Source organism: Bos indicus, chromosome 8 (assembly GCF_029378745.1).
Source record: "Bos indicus isolate NIAB-ARS_2022 breed Sahiwal x Tharparkar chromosome 8, NIAB-ARS_B.indTharparkar_mat_pri_1.0, whole genome shotgun sequence".
Classification (NCBI taxonomy): domain Eukaryota; kingdom Metazoa; phylum Chordata; class Mammalia; order Artiodactyla; family Bovidae; genus Bos; species Bos indicus.
This window is the reverse complement of record NC_091767.1, coordinates 25,430,492-25,449,107: the sequence shown is the minus strand read 5'-3', so window position 1 is coordinate 25,449,107 and position 18,616 is coordinate 25,430,492. Positions and strand designations below refer to the sequence as shown.

The window sequence follows — 18,616 nt, the reverse complement described above, 5'->3', positions numbered from 1 at the left end:
AGTTGGATTTAAATCCACTTTTCAGATCAAGGAAGTAATAGTAAAGAACTCTTTGAAGTTTAGCCAATGAACCACTGACTGTACTTTATCAGGACTTTTTAAAAGATCTTGTTTCAAACCCAATACATAATCGTTGTGAAAAATATTCAAACATAATAAATAAATAGCATAGAAAGTGAAAGCCACGAGGGATTCTACCTTCCACAGAAAAATTCCTGTTAAACCCTTGGTGCCTAGGAATCCTTGGTCACTTTGAGGAATCTCTGAACCTGGAGAAAACAATTGGCTATTCTTCTTATATCATTTCCTAGAATCTTACATCTTTAGAGTTTTAGGCAAAATCAGCTACCACTGACCACTTATTAGGAGAAAGGAAGTCATTGTTTATGCTTATGAAATAAGTCAGGAATAATTTAAGCATCTCCAGTCTACTTAGCAGTTGTGCTAGGACACCACTTAGTTGAGATATCGGCTATTGGCTGTCCATTTGCCAGCCTTGCTGGGACAGGGGACCTGTAGTGCACAGAAATGTCTTTTCCATTCAGCTGCCTGGATGCACCAGGAGAGAGGGCTGAGGTGTTTCATCCTTCAGCAGCCAACGTACAGTTTTTTTCTTACAAAACAAAAGGAGAGGGTAGATCCAATGCTTCATTTAAAGGAAGACAGATAACATCCTGATGAACACTGGCCTGTCTGACGGGAGAAAGTCCCCCTCCTTGCTCTTTCAATATTGGGCTGCCACTGACCTCATGCATATTACATATGCTTTTCTGGGGGGAAAAAATACAAATTATGTAAGTTGTCATTTACCAACTAGGAATGCAATCTCCTTTGTCCTTCATAGAGCATTTACTAACAAGTAATATGTAGCCAATATTTACGCATTCTACAGGTCTGAGAAGCCCAAGTATTTATGTTAACATTTTAGTTTAGAAATAGTTAAGGTGAAATGAAGCACAAATCTAATTTCTAATTCTAGCTTTGGTTTTTAGGGTGCCATCTTTATTTCCTTTCTACCTCTTAGTCCCTACTGCATCTCTTGGTTTTCATCTTTGGTCTTGTGTGAAGGACTCAATATTTATCAATTTAGCTATAATGGCTTGTTGAGATTTTATGGTTGACTTGGGCCCCAGTCTATGAAGTCGCAGAGTCGGACATGACTGAACGACTAACACTTTCACTTTTGAAACACTTAAACATTTCATGAATTAGTCTCCCAAATCCTTTATAGTTTATTAAACATGCACCCACACTCCTTCTGCTGCTTCTCCTCCTCATCATCATCTTTCATGTTGACTATATATAATACTTCTAATTTTTTTATTGAAGTATAGTTAATTTACAATGCTGCATTAGTTTCTGGTGTATAGCAAAGTGATTCAGTTTTATATATTTTTTTTCAGATTCTTTTCCGTTATATGTTATTACAAGGTATTGAATATAGTCCCATGTGCTATACCATAGGTCCTTGTGTATGTATCTGCTAATCTCAAAGTCCTAGTTTATCTCTCCTCTAAACCCTGTTATCTACTTCAGTAACCATACATTTGTTTCCTATGTCTGAGAAATATGGCTATTTCTCAGTTTTGTAAATAAGTTCATTTGTATCACTTTTTGGATTCCATATATTAGTGATATCATATATTTATCTTTCTTTGACTTTCTTCACATAATATGATAACCTCTAGGTCCATCTATGTATATTAATTACTTTTTAAATACCTCATGAGAAATCATTTCACAACTGGCATGTTACACCACCATGACTGAGAACCTTTGATATATATGCATAAGTAAGTGTGAGACACCTTGATCATGACAGTCTTCTGCGAGGATTTTTTTCATTGACTGTCCATGGTCATATAATAAAGCCAAGTGGCTTAGTCAGGCCGTCATTCCTCTGCATGTCTGCCCCTTCACATCTCTAACTCTGGTTCTCCCAGCCCTGCTTGTACATCTCTTCTGCCCACACTTCTCTCTGCCTACCTGCAGTTTTCCACCTGTCTACCTGTCAGAGCCCCCGGGAGTCCCACCTCTCCCACCAGGACTCCTCTCCTGTCCTCCTGCTCTGCAGCAGCCATTCAAGGTCAGTGCTGCTCATTTAACAGTGAGATCGCATGGTACTTGGGCAGGTGAAGCATAGAGAAGGATGCAGAAAAGTACATGGCAAGTGTGCTGTTCATTTATTGAGCACGTGGTACATTTCAGAAGCTTCTTCTTATTCTAATAAGAGCAGCACTTACTGTGCATCAAGTGTAGTATCAAGCCACTTAATTTTATATTCAACTCATGTAATCTTCAGTAGCCTTAATGGGATAGTTATTACTATGATCCCCATTTTGCAGATGAGGAAACTGAAGCACTGTGAGATTAATGTGGATTCAGATTTTATGTAGTAGAGTTCGTTCTACTGAGTTTCATATTCTCTTTTAAATTTTTTGTTAGTTTATTTCTTTTTGGCTGTGCTGAGTCTCCATTGCTGCACGCAGGCCTTCTCCAGTTGCAGCGAATGAGGGTGGCTCTCTAGCTGCGGTGCTCAGTCCTCTCATTGCAGTGCTTTCTCTGGTTGCGGCTCACAGGCTCTAGAGCACTGGCTTTAGTAGTTGTGGTACATGGGCTCAGTTGCCCCTGCAGCATGTGAAATCTTCCTGGATCGGGGATGGAACCCGTATCCCCCAGCATTGGCAGGTGGACTCTAAACCACTGGAGTCCCAGGGAAGTCCTTCATTTTCTCTTTTAATCCTTATAGCAACCCTTTGAGGAAACAAGGCTCAGAGAAGCTGTGCTTGCCCCAGCTCACACAGTCAGTAAATGGAAAAAAGTCTGTGTGCTTCACAACCCATTCTCTTTTCCACTGTGCAGTGCCTCCTTCCCAGAACGTCCTTGCTGTTTGCTCTACAGTATTACATTGTGAGGAAATCTGATATCAGCCTAGTATCAGCAGTTTAGGTAAAAGGCAGGATTTGTTACCTCCCCAGAGTTGTTCATCTGTGTGTGGCTCCTACTGCTGCTCTAACAAAGTACCACACACTCAGTGGCTTAAAATACCATGAGTTTATTATCTTACAGCTTGGGAGGTCAGAAGTCTGAAATCAGTTCCTACTGGCTAAAATCAAGGTGTTGATTTTAAAATCAGGTCTTCATTCCTTCTCGAAGCTCTAGGGAAGGCTGTGTCACCTTGCCTCTTCCAGCTTCTAGAGGCTCCTGGCTTCCTTGGCTCATGGCCCCTTTCTCCAGCTTCAAAGCACTTCACTCCAACCTCGGATTCTGTCCTTATCCCTCTCTGTCTGACTCTGATCCTCCTGCCACCCTCTTATACCATCATGACTACATCAGGCTCACTGTGATAACCCAGGTAATCGCCATGTCTCAAGAGAGTTAACTGAATCCCCTCTGCAAAGTCCCTTTTACCAGGTGAGGTCATATGATCACGGGGTTCAGTGATAAGAACATAGATATCTCTGGGGTCAGGACTCAGCCTAGACTGTGGGCTGACAAGGCCTATTAGTCTCCATTACGACAAGGTCCTTGAGATTCAGAGTTTGCTTTCTACTCCTCCTCCTCTTGTCACTGTTTTTGAGCCTTATATGCATCAATCTTCTTTGCTTTTATTCTAAAAAAATAACTTTAAAACAGAAGTGAGGAAAAAAGAGAAAGATGCAAGGAAGATTAAACTGCAGTGAGAGACTCGACTCTGAAGCATCGTTTATATTTATCTATATTACTTGTGTTTTATGTGCAGGACTGCATCCACCCCCTGTACATACATCTTGCGCGCATCTGTGTAGAGACTGAAAAGTCACCACAACCCCTATTTTCCTTCCTTGCTTAAAACTGTGATTATGTGGTGATTTCCCTGTAAACCTTTTCTTTTCTTTCTTTTTTTTTTTTTTAATCAGGGTTACAGTTCAAAATGCCTGTAGTTTAGCTATGTAAAAAGACATATGAGAGGAGAGGCCCTGCTGGTAATATTCAGGAAAAAAAAAAAAAAGAGAGACAATTTTAATGATAACCATAAATGCTTGTGAATTAAAATTTTCATTTTCTAGATCTAAACACACCACACAGAGAAGAATAACTTTGGTCTGGATTAGAGGGCTGAATTCTGGCAGAAAGAGTCAATGTGGTCATCCGTTTTGTTATATACCAGTGACTAAAATGTAAATCCTCATGAATCAGAGACATCTTTATTTAAAATGTTGTATCCAAGAAGGAAAACAAAAAAGCTTATTGGAATATTTATCTTATTTTTAGTAGTGTACTTCATAAAGAAATGGATGCATGATACCTGGTGGCTCAGTGGTAAAAAAAACAAAAACAAAAAAAACCTGCGTGCTAATGCAGGAGATACTTGTTTGATCCCTGGGTCCAGAAGAAGACCCCTGGAAAAGGAAGTGGCAACCTACTCCAGTATTCTTGCCTGGGAAATTCCATGATCAGAGGAGCCTGGTGGGCTACATTCCATTGGGTTACGAAGGGTCAAATACAACTTAGCAACTAATAGCAAATGCTATCCATGCTTCACATAGTAACAGGAATATTAAACCCAGAAGATGCCCTGCACACTCCTTGTACTTCCAAGATTAAGAAAGCTTAATTAACATTAGATGACCAAGATAATTTTAACTCACAAAATGATCCAGATAGAAATTCTGTTTTTATTTAATAATTTTGTTTAGTGAGATTCCAGTCCTCATGTTCTTTGTTTTTCTGAGCCCTCCTGCACTTAGATTCAGTTTTGACCCCTGTTACATACTAAGCACTCTAACTGCCCCTTGAACCTCTCAGTCTCGTGTATCACCAAGTTACCTCCAATGACGAAGGTCTAACACCAATCTAACAGTGTCAGACTTTATTTCTGGGGGCTCCAAAATCACTGCAGATGGTGACTGCAGCCATGAAATTAAAAGATGCATACTCCTTGGAAGGAAAGTTATGACCAACCTAGACAGCATATTCAAAAGCAGAGACATTACTTTGCCAACAAAAGTCCATCTACTCAAGGCTATGGTTTTTCCAGTGGTCATGTATGGATGTGAGAGTTGGACTGTGAAGAAAGCTAAGCGCTGAAGAATTGATGCTTTTGAACTGTTGGAGAAGACTCTTGAGAGTCCCTTGGACTGCAAGGAGATCCAACCAGTCCATTTTAAAGGAGATCAGTCCTGGGTGTTCTTTGGAAGGACTGATGCTAAAGCTGAAACTCCAGTACTTTGGCCACCTCATGCGAAGAGTTGACTCATTGGAAAAGACTCTGATGCTAGGGGGGATTAGGGGCAGGAGGAGAAGGGGATGACAGAGGATGAGATGGCTGGATGGCATCACTGACTCGATGGACATGAGTTTGGGTGAACTCCAGGAGTTGGTGATGGACAGGGAGGCCTGGCGTGCTGCGATTCATGGGGTCACAAAGAGTCGGACACAACTGAGTGACTGAACTGAACTGAACTGAACACCAATCTTGATAACACACCTACCTGCCACCTTCCCCAGCAGACCTGATCTTCCCTCATGAATCTGGTACTGTGAGTGACACCACTATCTAGCCTATCCTTTCATGAGAACCTGGAGCTATCTCAGCCTCGTTTTTCCTTCACACTCAGTCAACACGCAAGTCCTGTTGATTCTACTTCCTGTATCTCCCCAACCCCCATTGCTCTCTTCCTCTCACATCCTTCTTTCACCGCCTTGGTTTCAGTCCTCATGACTGACCAGACCATTATAAAACAGCCTTGTACTTGCTGTCCCTGTACTGTCTTGCCTAACTCTGGTCCAATGCTTCATAACCTGGTATCAGTAGTTTTTTACTACAGGCCCTCTGTAAAGCCTTTAAAATATTAACATGTGCTCAGAATCCCCAAGTAAGGGAATGGCATGCACTGCCATTTAGACTTATTTGACCAGGAAACCTTTTCTCCATGGCACACCTGTGACTATGTAACAGGGCAGTACTCGCTGGAGCCCACTGGCCTTTGCTACCTGAATCATTTCTACAAGTTAAATCATATTACCTCCTGCTTTAAAACCCTTAATGACACCCCAAAGTCTTAAAAGTATGTCCAATTATGTCCAAAGTCCTTCACTCTCGGCTGCTACTCAGTCTTGTTTCCCAACGACACATCCCCATGAACTCTCACCTCTGTCTTCTCAGGACTGCTTAAGGTGTGAGCATGCCATGTTCCCTCACAGACTATCTGTGCACACATGGTCTGACTCTGCCAGCACTCCTGTTTCCCTGGCCATCCCCTCCTATGTCACTTCCTCCACAAAGCCTTCCATCTTTTCCATCAAGACTGGGTTGCACTCTCCTATTTTGTAAAACTGATCACATGCATGCTGCGTGCTAAGTCGCTTCAGCCATGTCCAACTCTTTGTGACCCTATGGACTTGTGGCCCGCCAGGCTCCTCTGTCCATGGGATTCTCCATCAAGAGTACTGGAGTGGGTTGCCGTGCCCTCCTTTGGGGGGATCTTCCTGACCCAGAAATTGAACCCACATCTCTTACATCTCCTGCACTGGCCAGTGGGCTCTTTAACACTAGTCCCACCTGGGAGACCCAAAACTCATCTCACTTTATGGGAAAGTACAGTTACTGAACTGCAGACACCTGAAGTGAAGTGACCATCTCAGTCATCTGTAGTCCCTAGCACCTAAGACAGTGCCTGGCAATCAGCAAGCACTCAGGAAATGTTTGAGGAAAGAATGAATGAGCAAATGAAGAAAGGCACGAAATGAGTTAGAATCTATTAGCAGAGCACATTATATTAAAACTGGAAAGTTGACCTGAGAAACAGAATGTGGATATCACTTGTGTTGGGCTCAATAATGTGACTTGAGGTGCGAAAGAAATAAACTCAGCTCCCAGTGAATTGAACTACCAACATGAAACCGAAAACGTCAAAGGAGGCAAAATTTATGACTGTGCTGATCATAGGGGAGTCTTTAAAAATTCAGGACACTCAGGCCATTGTACTTTTGTATAGAAACATAACTTTTAAATACTCCTCATATTGTATTGTTTTTACTTTTCCTATAAAATTAATGAATCCATGACCTTATATCATGAAATATGCATGGCAACAAGGATAAGCAATATAAATGCTATTTTGGGTTATTTATTCTGTTTATGCCATATATTTTAAAACAATGCCCATTACCAGAGATCTTCTTCTTCATACCACAATATTGTTTTCAATGATGATTCATAAAGCAAACATTTTTCATTTTGTTTTATTAAATTTCTCTTGCTGCTCCCTTTAAAATATTTTTCTCCTTTGCATTCTGCCTCTCACACAGGACTGTCAGCCTCACCAAGTAACCTTGACCTGTTCACAAAGTCACCACAGACTTTGGAAGCTTTATTAATTTGAAGTTTCATCTTCTACAATTTTTTTAAAAATTTGAAAACCACCTTTTAATCAGTGTACACACCAGGGAAACTTTTTGAGCAAAGATGAGACAAGCATTTAAAAGCCAAATCCCTGATGACATTAACCCAGCCAGAGGGTTGTCTGCCATCCCTGGAGGGTCACAGTTCCCAGCAGAGCACACAATGCATCTGGCTGAAACCCACCAATGACTGATGTAGAAGCAGCATCTGGCTGATGATAAAACAGTCCGATAAAAGGTGGGTGTTCAGCCCATCAGCTGAATGTTTGTTTTACATCTTTTCAACATCTGGCTTTTTGGCTCTTTTGTTCATCCAATCATCAGTTCAACAAACATTTATGAAGAGTACACTCTTTGCCAGATGCAATAGTAGGCACTGGGGAATAGAAAGATGAGTGTGTTCCCTTTCCTCAAAGTCACACAACCCTGTGTACATGTAGGGAGGCAGAGGGAAAGATCAGGGCCATAAACAACCAGTCCTAATTGGGGAGGTGCAGCACCCTTCCAGGTCAGGGTGGGGTAGGAGGTGACTTCTGTACCATGAGGCAGAGGGGTTAGAAGAGGCTTTCCTGAAGCAGTGGCCCGTGAGCTGGGCCTTCAAGGATGTCCTGGAAGTTTCTGGCTGGACAGAGAGGTGAAGGGCATTGCTCCCATAATGAACAGTGTGGTCAAAGGCCATAGCACAGGAGGTATCTGTGTGCGCAGGGAAGGGCAGATTGTCCACTGCAGCTAAGGCAGCGGCCATGGCAGGCCAGCAAGACATGTGCTCGGGAAGCTCAACACAGATGAGAGTGTGAGGGCCCTGAAGGACATTCTCAGCAGTCTGACTTTATCTTCGAGTGCTGAGAATTTCCTGCAAGTTGTCTATGTAGCATGCATGCTAAGTCACTTCAGTCATGTCCCACTCTTTGTGACCCCATGGACTGTAGCCCACCAGGCTCCTCTGTCCATGGGATTCTCCAGGCAAGAAGACTATAGTGGTTGCCATGCCTTCCTCCAGGAGATCTACCCGACCCAGGGATCAAACACACATCTCCCTCATTTCCTGCATTCACAGGCAGGTTCTTTATCACTAGTGACACCTGGGAAGCCCATTTCTATCCAAATTAAACTTCAAAATAACAAGCTGATTTTTTTTTTTTTTTTTTTACTTTTCTTGCCGGTATTTGGTCATCCAATTATCACGGAATTCCGTACGGTGTTAGAGGGAGTCTTCTGAGCGTTTGGCCCTTAAATTAGGTCCTATCTGAAAAGTGATATCCCAGCTCTGATATTTTGAGTGGTCACCCTCCTATATACATTTTATTACATCTCCACCCTTAAAATGAAACCAATCATCTTCGTCCACTTCCTTAGTTTGAGAGAGAGAAAGTTTACCTGCCTCTTTTCCATATTGTCACGTTCATTAAGATGCTGAAGTCTGAGAGCTGTTCTCATTCTGGCACCTGTTTATTTTGGAAGCATTTGTTCAAATTGAATGGACCCCCATACACCTTATGTGATACTCCAAACAACCAGTGGTTCTAACAGAAGCTGTTCTGGGTATCAGGTCCCCACGCCCGCCCTGTCTACCCCATGTTTATTTTAGTCCCATTGGAAATGGTGGAGAGGCATTCATTTGGAGAGATGTTTCTGAATCCTGTTCAGGCGCTACGACGTTACCAACTCTTTGCGACCCCGTGAACTGCAGCATGCTAGGCTTCCCTGTCCTTCATTGTCTCTCAGCATCAGGGTCTTTTCCAATGAGTCTGCTCCTTGCGTCAGGTGGCCAAAGTTTTGGAGCTTCAGCTTCAGCATCAGTCCTTCCAATAAATATTCAGGACTGATCTCCTTTATGACTGACTGGTTTAATCTCCTTGCCATCCAAGGGACTCTCAAGAGTCTTCTCCAACACCACAGTTCAAAGGCATCAATCCTTCAGTGCTCAGCCTTCTTTATGGTCCAACTCTCACATCCATACATGACTACTGGAAAAACCATAGCTTTGACTATAAGGATTTGTTGGCAGAATGATGCCTCTGCTTTTTAATACGCTAAGTTTGTCATAGCTTTTCTTCCAAGGAGCAAGTATCTTTTAATTTTGTGGCTACAGTCACGTCCACAGTGATTTTGGAGCCCAAGGAAATACATTCTGTCACTGTTTCCCCTTTTCCCCTTCTATTTGCCATGAAGTGATGGGACCGGATGCCGTGATCTTAGATTTTGAATGTTGAGTTCTAAGTCCACTTTTTCACTTTCCTCTTTCACCTTCATCAAAAGGCTCTCAATCCTGGTTATACAGAATTACCTGGGAGTTTTAAAAATTTTCTACATTTAAAAAATTAACATCTGGGACATACTTCCCAGAGGTTAATAGATATGAAATGGGGCCCAGGACTCAGGACTTTTTAAAAGCTCCCAGGTGGCTTTAAAGTATATCAGGATTGGGACCGCTGAGTGAGAGTGACATCTGGGCCACAGCAGCATTCTGACTTTACTCAAGGACGTTGTATCACCCATCCTAACCTTGACTCTGGGCACACACCCCCCTTACAGTTCTGAGTCCAGCCCGCTGAGCACAGACCCCCGTGAGTTCTGAGTGGTCACTGCTGCAACAGGAAAAGCTCCTACAGCACAAACACCCAGCCCTAAATTGTCAACAAGCACAAGGGCAGCTGACTCAAGAAAAGGGACTCTTGTTGAAGAAAACGGAGCTCTCCTTAGAGTTTTTACAATAAAATTATCCCAGCACAGAATAGTAGTGATTGGTACATTATTTAAAGTTAGATTCTTTTTCTTGTTTATGTTTCTTAGCACTTGTGTCTATACCTCCTGTAAAATTTTTTATACAATTTGTAAAGTTTACTTGCCACTCACAGTACATGTTGTTCCATACATTCTTGAGCCTGTATTACACCCAGTGGTTGGTCTCTCCCACTCCTCCACCTGTATATTGCCCCATCCCCGCCCCCAAACTGCTAACCACTATTTCGTTTTCTATGAGTCTATTTCTTTTTTGTTGTATTCACTAGTTTGTTGTAGTTTTTAGATTCCACATATAAGTAATTTCATACAGTATTTGTCTTTATAATTAGGGTTCAGTTCAGTTGCTCAGTCATGTCCGACTCTTTGCGATCCCATGGACTGCAGCACGCCAGGCCTGTCCATCACCAACTCTCGGAGTTTACTCAAACTCATGTCCATTGACTCAGTGATGCCATCCAACAATCTCATCTGCTGTCGTCCCTTCTTCTCCTGCCTTTAATCTTTCCCAGCATCAGGGTCTTTTCTAGTGAGTCAGTTCTTCACATCAGGTGACCAAAGTATTGAAGTTTCAGCTTCAGCATCAGTCCTTCCAATGAATATTTAGGACTGATTTCCTTTAGGATGGATGGGTTGGACGGATTTAAAAGGATAGGAAACCCAAAGTCACAATAGCTTAAGTAAGAGAGAAAAACGTTTCTCTCTTATATACACACAGGCCATCCAGGGCCAGTATGGTGTCACCATCAGGATGTTAGGCTGCTTCCATCTTTTTGCCTATCACTGTCTAAGACGGAAGGTTAAATTTTAGACAATATGTTCATATTGCAGCCAGCAAGGAGGAGAAGGGGAGGGGGAAATGCCACACTCTATTTTTGTGTGTTTTTACATGAAGCTGCCTACAACCCTCTATGTACATCCCTTTGCCCAGCACTTAGTCACATGGCACCTTCAAGGGAGGTCAGCAAATATAGTCTGTATGCCAAAGGGTCATGTGCCCAGCTAAAAACTGAGCATTTCTTTACTATCGCAAAGGAGGAGCCAAAGTCTTAGAGTAACAGCTTCCTGCCCCATCCCTACAAATAACTGGGTGATATTCATTCAGTTACATGTAAATGACCTGTTTGATTGGGGGCCTGTTGAAAACCACTAAAATGGGGAGATTTTTCTTGTATCCCAAATGTCCATGGCTCTTGTTCCCACTGCCCAGAAAAAAAACACCAGTCCTATAAGAAACATATTCCAGGAAGTTCAAAAAACCAAGCCTCAGACCTGCTCTACCTCCAGTAGGTTAGAGAGGATGGGCTCTGTACATGGAGAAAGGAAGGGCTGCCTTTTCTGCAGACTAATTCCTCCAGATTTACATGGATGCCATCCATGTAAAGAAGCACAGATTATTTTCACTGCATCGTAAATATGTTTAACACTCTATTATATCACCTGTTAAACCAGTTGTCTTGGGTGACTGCAAATCATAGTTTAGAAACAATTCTCTAAGATTTAAAGGACCTCAAAATTCCTGGATGCTCTAGTTAAATGTTTAAGATTAAGAGTGGAGTGTGTAGACCTTGCTACAAAAATGCATTTCAAGGAGGGGAAACAATCTCCTTTGGGTTGGTTCTTCCCTATTTATTTATTGTTTCTTTTCTCACTCTGCAGTAAGCTAAGGCTAAGGTAAGAACTGGATTGGCAGTCAAACGTGCTACTGTCTTATGCAGAGTCTGCTTTCTCTTCCTCCCCCAGTGTTCCAGGACCTGCGGCGGGGGCATCCAGAAACGCGAGGTTCTTTGCAAACAGCGCATGGCTGATGGGAGCTTCCTGGAGCTTCCCGAGACCTTCTGTTCCGCCCCCAAACTGGCCTCCCAGCAAGCCTGCAAGAAAGATGACTGTCCCAGTGAGTGGCTGCTCTCGGACTGGACAGAGGTATGTGTGCTCCTCAGAAGGAGATAACAAAAGAGGCATAAAGAGGAGAAGGCACCCAGACTTACAGATACAGAAGGCAAGAACAGAACAAAAGAATCCTCCTAGCACTGTGGAACAGAGTTGGGGGGGGGGGGGTTGTTGTTGTTTTTTAAACGTATTTTCTTGGCTGTCTGGGGTCTTAGTTGTGTCATGCGGGATCTCTCCTTGCAGCGCACAGACTCTCGAGTCGTGGCACGTGGGCTTAGTTGCTCCGCAGCATTTGGGATCTTAGTTCCCCAACCAGGGATCTAACCTGTGTCCCCTGCATTGCAAGGTGGCTTGTTAACCAATGGACCATCAGGGAAGTCCCTGAGTTGTTGTTGTTGTTTTTTAATCTTCTTTGCAGTGTAGGTAATTTACAATGTGGTGTTACTTTCAGGTGTACAGCAAAGTGAATCAGTTATACATGCGACAGAGTTTTTGTAAGCATTGGTACCATAGTGTGTAACTAGCTTTTAACTAGGCTGCAGGATGGGAGTTGTTAAGCAACCAGCCCTTACTCATCAGGAGCAGAGAATTGAAAATGGACCCTTCATGGAACAAACCAGGCCTCGTTTGTACTATTTGGATCCAGGATTTTACCAAGAACACCGGGTTCCTCCTCTCCATGCACTCCCACCTTCCTGACATCCCTCTCCCCCTGCCGCCAGCCCCACATCTCTTACTCCCAGATGTTTCTAGTCTCTCCTCAGGAAAGGCAAAGCCTCTCTAGTTCTTTTCATCCAAGTTACTGGACAATGAGGCATATGATTTATTAGGAAAAGAAGGCCAAGGAAATCCTGCCTCCTTCCTGTCAGTTTCCTGGATCCAAAACGTCAACAGCTTCCCAGCAAGAGAAGTTGATTTCCCCCGATGCCCTGCATCTGGGGAGATGACCACATCGGCATTACCATTCCTGACTTACTTCATCAGTTAAGGAGAGACCCCCGACTAACCTGCTTCTCTAAATCATTCCTACTTCAACACTCGCCTGAACTAACTCATCAACACCCAGCTCCAACTTGTTTTCAGCGTCTACTCCTTCTTTGACTCGCCTGCAACTCCTTCATAGGCCCTAGTGTCTTCCCTAAAAACCACCCCCACCAAAAGTCTCGCCTTGCAAGTAATTTCAGCCAAAAATGGAATTACGAGGCCTGAAGTGAAAATCTCAGGGTCCAAACCAGATTCAAGACCCTTCTCTTTCTTGCCTAGAAGCCTCTGGATTGGCCTTGTTGATCTCTCTGCCTCCTTTGTAGACCATCCAACTCATAGGACAGAGCCCCTGCTGCTGCTTGAAATCCATCACAGAGGTCCTTGCTGCCCCAGAGGGGAAAGCAGCTGCCTCTGAAAATGAAGATGCCACGTCATTCAGCCTGTGTTCTGAGAATTCTCACCCCATGTTTTATCAGCCCGTGCAGAGGTCCATCAGACGACGCCTGCCGAGTACACTGCAGTTGAGACCTAACCTATGTCACCATAGGTTTTGCAGTTTGGCAGTAAAATTTGGCCTTCTGATGGTAGCTCCCTGCAAATGTCTCAGAACAGATGGGGGAACAATTTTTATCATCTTTTAGAAGTAATTTTGCTTCAGAAGGATGAAAGATTTAATGTGTGGGATGAGTGTATGTATATGTGCATGTGTAAACATGTTAGTGACAATTTTTCCGTGGGATGTTGATTTGGGGTATAGTATCGTATAGGAAATATAGATCAATGGAACAAGATAGAAATCCCAGAGTTAAACCCACACACCTATGGATACCTTGTGTGTGTGTGTGTGTGTGTGTGTGTGTGTGTGTGAATGCTCAGTTGCCAAGTCATGTCCAACTCTTTGCCACCCCATGGACTGTAGCCTGCCAGACTCCTCTATCCGTGGTATTTTCCAGGCAAGAATACTGGAGGGGGTTGCTATTTCCTCCTCCAGGGAATCTTCCCAACCCAGGGATCAAACCCGTGTCTCCTGCAGCTCCTGCATTGGCAGGTGGATTCTTTACCACTGAGCCACCTGGGTGGCAGAAGATGAAATGGTTAGATAGCATCACCGACTCAATGGATATAAATTTGAGCAAACTCCAGGACATAGTGGAGGATAGAAGAGCCCGGTGTGCTGCAGTTCATGGGGTCACAAAGAGTCAGACATGACTTAGCAACTAAACAACAACAATCATGTATGAAAAATCATTAACATCAGTGCGGGTGAGAACACTGATGTATTAGCCAAGTAAGTGGCTCTAGATGAAGACGGCCTCCCAGGGGTGTATTGTAAAAAGCATTGCTCTTCTAAGTCTGTCAGTGGCAGTCTTCCATGAGTGGGATGCCAAGAAGGGGACTTGTGTGTATTAGAGTTGTCCTTCCAAGTTCCTGGAGTTTGTGGCCTCTGAGCACATAGAACTCAGAGAGGATCTGAAGGAGGGATTCTTGTGATTAGGCATTCAGTTCAGTCGCTCAGTCGTGTCTGACTCTTTGTGACCCCATGAATCGCAGCATGCCAGGCCTCCCTGTCTATCACCAACTCCCGGAGTTCACTGAGACTCACGTCCATTGAGTAAGTGATGCCATCCAGCCATCTCATCCTCTGTCATCCCCTTCTCCTCCTGCCCCCAAACCCTCCCAGCATCAGGGTCTTTTTCAATGAGTCAACTCTTCGCATGAAGTGGCCAAAGTATTGGAGTTTCAGCTTTAGCATCAGTCCTTCCAATGAGCACCCAGGACTGATCTCCTTTAGAATGGACTGGTTGGACCCCTTTGCAGTCCAAGGGTCTCTCAAGAGTCTTCTCCAACACCAAAGTTCAAAAGCATCATTTCTTCCGTGCTCAGCTTTCTTCACAGTCCAACTCTCACATCCATACATGACCACAGGAAAACCATAGCCTTGACTAGACGGACCTTTGTTGGCAAAGTAATGTCTCTGCTTTTGAATATGCTGTCTAGGTTGGTCATAACTTTCCTTCCAAGGAGTAAGCATCTTTTAATTTCATGGCTGCAGTCACCATCTGCAGTGATTTTGGAGCCCAGAAAAGTAAAGTCTGACACTGTTTCCACTGTTTCCCCATCTACTTCCCATGAAGTGATGGGACTAGATGCCTAAGGTGCCAGTAAGTAAAGGAGACCTGTAGAACAGTATCATGTGTACTTGAGAGTTCAGACTCAAAGTCAGGCAAACTTAGGTTCAAATCCTGACTCTGCTACTTACTGGCTGTGTAACCTTGGGCTGGTTACTTGACCCTTCTAGGCTTTAGTTTGCTCAACTGAATATTGGCGATGATAGTTATGTCCACTAACATGGTTGTCAGTTATAAATGATGCAAATAAAGTACTCTGTGCCTAGTAAAAGTTAACCCTTATCATGGTTGTGATTTTCTTCTGTCCCTCCTCATTGTCAGGAAAAGGAGAGGAAATAAAAGAAAGCTCTTAACTTGACTGGCTGGACCCAGGATTATGGTTAAGACCTCCCATAGGCTCTGCTGGTCTTCCTAGGAGGCAGAAGTTACATTTTGAGAACTAGGAATAGTTAGCCCTTTTATCCAAGGAATGTTACTAGGTTCTGCATTATCTGGGTTGATGAATGGAAATTCCAAACATTGAGATGGGGCTGGGAGTGGTGGGATTTTAACCCATATTCACTGGGGATAAACTCAAGCTGGTGCCATACAAAAGTGCTCCTGGGGGTGTTCACAAAGGCTTCAGTTGGCCCTGTTATCCCCACAACCCTTCCTTTGGCCCTCTGGCTGGGGTAAGACTTGCATTCCACACCCCCCACATGACTCCCATTGGAGAAAGGAAGACCTGGATGATCTATGGATGTTTTTCATCCTCAACTATCTGGGCTTAATCTCACGGTTACTGCACAGAATCCCTTAGAGACAGAATTAAGCCAAAGTTTTAAACACTTCAAATAAAATTACTTTCAGATTCTATTCTGAGAAAAGGTCTCTCAAAAGACCTTACTTCTTTTCTTTAAAAGAAACACTTGCATCTCTTGAAAGAGTTGGCTATTCAATATTTTTAAGTCATATTTTTATGGAAATTCCTTCCTCCCCCAAGCATAAAAGAAATTAAAGTCAGAGCAGTCAATTTTAGAGCCAGAAGGAACTTAGGAGATCCTATAGTCTAGTGGTTCTTTAAAAAATTAAAGCCACAAAACACTTTTTTTTCATTGAAATGTTTCAATGAAGTCAAAAATCTAAAACAGAACAAATCAGAGTTATTTGGTGGAAGTGTGGGTAGGGGTCCCAGATCCCCAAATGATTGGGTCTGTAGATCACTTGAGAAGCCCCAAAATCACATCCTCAACATAGCTAAAGAACACACTTTGAAAAACCCTGCTCGAGTGCAGTTGCCCTGTTTCAGAAATGTGGAAATTGAACCTAGAGAAAGAACTGGATTTGACCAGAATCATACACTGATCTTCTAACACACGGTCCATTTTTCCATTTCTGCACTTGGCAACACTCAAATGACCAGGCTTTTAAAATTTCCAGGCTCTCTACACCCATTCCACCTGAGCCCTGGATTTGGTGCTGTCATTTACAATAAAATAAGGGGTGGGTGGAATCTGGAATCCACGCTCTTGAGGGAGCAAAAGCAATGGGCTTGATTCTCATCTCCATGTTTTGCATCTTAAATATCTTTTAGGGCGGTGGATATCTCAGTGCATTGCATGGAATAGTTCATTTCCATGGGCTAGCATATGAAACTTGGAAACCTAAGATACTATTTTTTGGTTTCTACTGTCATTTTTCAAGTTAACGTGGCATGCTGCCATGACCCTAGTTCAGGCCTTTATCATCTCCAGCCTGGACTACTGTGGCAGCCTGCTTAACTGACATCCTTGCCTCCCATCCATCTCCTACTCCTATCCCTCCCAGACACTGTTGCCAGATTAACCTTCTCAAAACACCTCCTTCATCATTTCATTCCTCCCTTAAATGGCTCCTTATTGCCTTATGGACCAATTCCAAACCTTCTGTCTGAAAATTAAAAGTCTCCAACATCTGGCCCCAAACTACCTCTTGAGCTCCTGACACTCTCCACTTGGCCTCTCTGTTCAGTCAAACTGGTTCAGCTCTGTCCCCAAGCCTGCCTTGGCCTTGAGCACTGAACTCTTCCACCTTGATTCTCGATAGTTCCCTGCCTTCCATGCTTAATCCTGGTTCTCTAAACCCATCCAGACTCCAACCATCTTCCAGACTGCATTCACCAATTGTTAGCATTCATTTTATGATATCAATACTTCACTTACAATCTTATATTTTTACTAAGTTCTTTTATTGCTATTTCTTTAAACAGCTTTATTGAAGTATAATTTATATTCTTTAAATTCAACTTAGCATAATGTCTTCAGTGTTTATCCATGTCGTAGCACATTATCAAAACATTCCTTTTTATGGTGGAGCAACATATTCTATTAGTATAGACATACCACATTTCATTTATCCATTCACCGGTTGATGCATGTTTGAGTTGTTTCCATTTTTGCCTATTAGGGATAATGTTGCTATGAACCTTAGCATACCAGTCTTTATGTGGATGTATGTTTTCATTTCTCTCAGGTAAGATACCTAGGAGTGAAATTGCTGGGCATGATCAGATGATAAAGAATCTGCCTGCAATGCAGGAGACCCGGGTTTGATCCCTGGGTTGGGAAGATCCGCTGGGGAAGGGAATGGCTCCCCATTCCAGTATTCTTTCCCAAAGAAGTCCATGGACAGATGAGCCTGGTGGTCTACAGTCCATAAAACCCATACAGTGGGTTGCAGAGAGTTGAACATGACTGAGCAACTAACACTGGAGAAGGCAATGGCAACCCACTCTAGTACTCTTGCCCGGAAAATCCCATGGACAGAGGAGCCTGGTACTCTGCAGTCCATGGGGTCACGAAGAGTCAGACACGACTGATCAACTTCACTTTGACTTTTCACTTTCATGCATTGGAGAAGGAAATGGCAACCCACTCCAGTACTCTTGCCCGGAAAATCCCATGGACAGAGGAGCCTGGTACTCTGCAGTCCATGGGGTCACGAAGAGTCAGACACGACTGAGCAACTTCACTTTGACTTTTCACTTTCATGCATTGGAGAAGGAAATGGCAACCCACTCCAGTGTTCTTGCCTGGAGAATCCCAGGGACAGAGGTGCCTGGTGGGCTGCCGTCTCTGGGGTCGCACAGAGACGGACATGACTGAAGCGACTTAGCAGCAGCAGCAGAGCAACTAACACACACACGATAAATATGTTTCTTAACTTTTTAAGAAACCATTAAACTTTTTCTATAAAGGCTGTATTTTACATTCCCAGCAGCATTACAGGAAGGCTCTAATTTTTCCACATCCTCACTTATGATAATAACACTTATTATTGTCATTTTGATTATGAAAATTCTAGTGAATATAGAGTGCTATTTCATTGTGGTTTTGATTTCCATGTTCCCTAATATACCATTTCATTTTAATAATGCATTTGGATTTCTTCTCATTATTTGATAACACCCCTTTGAGGTTAGGAATCTTTTACATATCTTTGTCCCATAGCATTTAGCATTCCACCTC

The 18,616-nt window shown here is 43.1% G+C and overlaps 1 protein-coding gene across 4 annotated transcripts in view; it reads left to right on the top strand.

Moving 5' to 3' along the window:
- Positions 1–18,616, top strand: part of ADAMTSL1 (ADAMTS like 1) — a 1,120,558-nt gene that overhangs the window by 943,855 nt on the left and 158,087 nt on the right. For all 4 annotated transcript variants that reach the window (XM_070794493.1, XM_070794491.1, XM_070794494.1 and 1 more), the window contains one exon: positions 11,872–12,051. In XM_070794493.1, the coding sequence (XP_070650594.1) occupies positions 11,872–12,051 (180 nt within the window). The remainder of the gene's footprint in view (positions 1–11,871; positions 12,052–18,616) is intronic.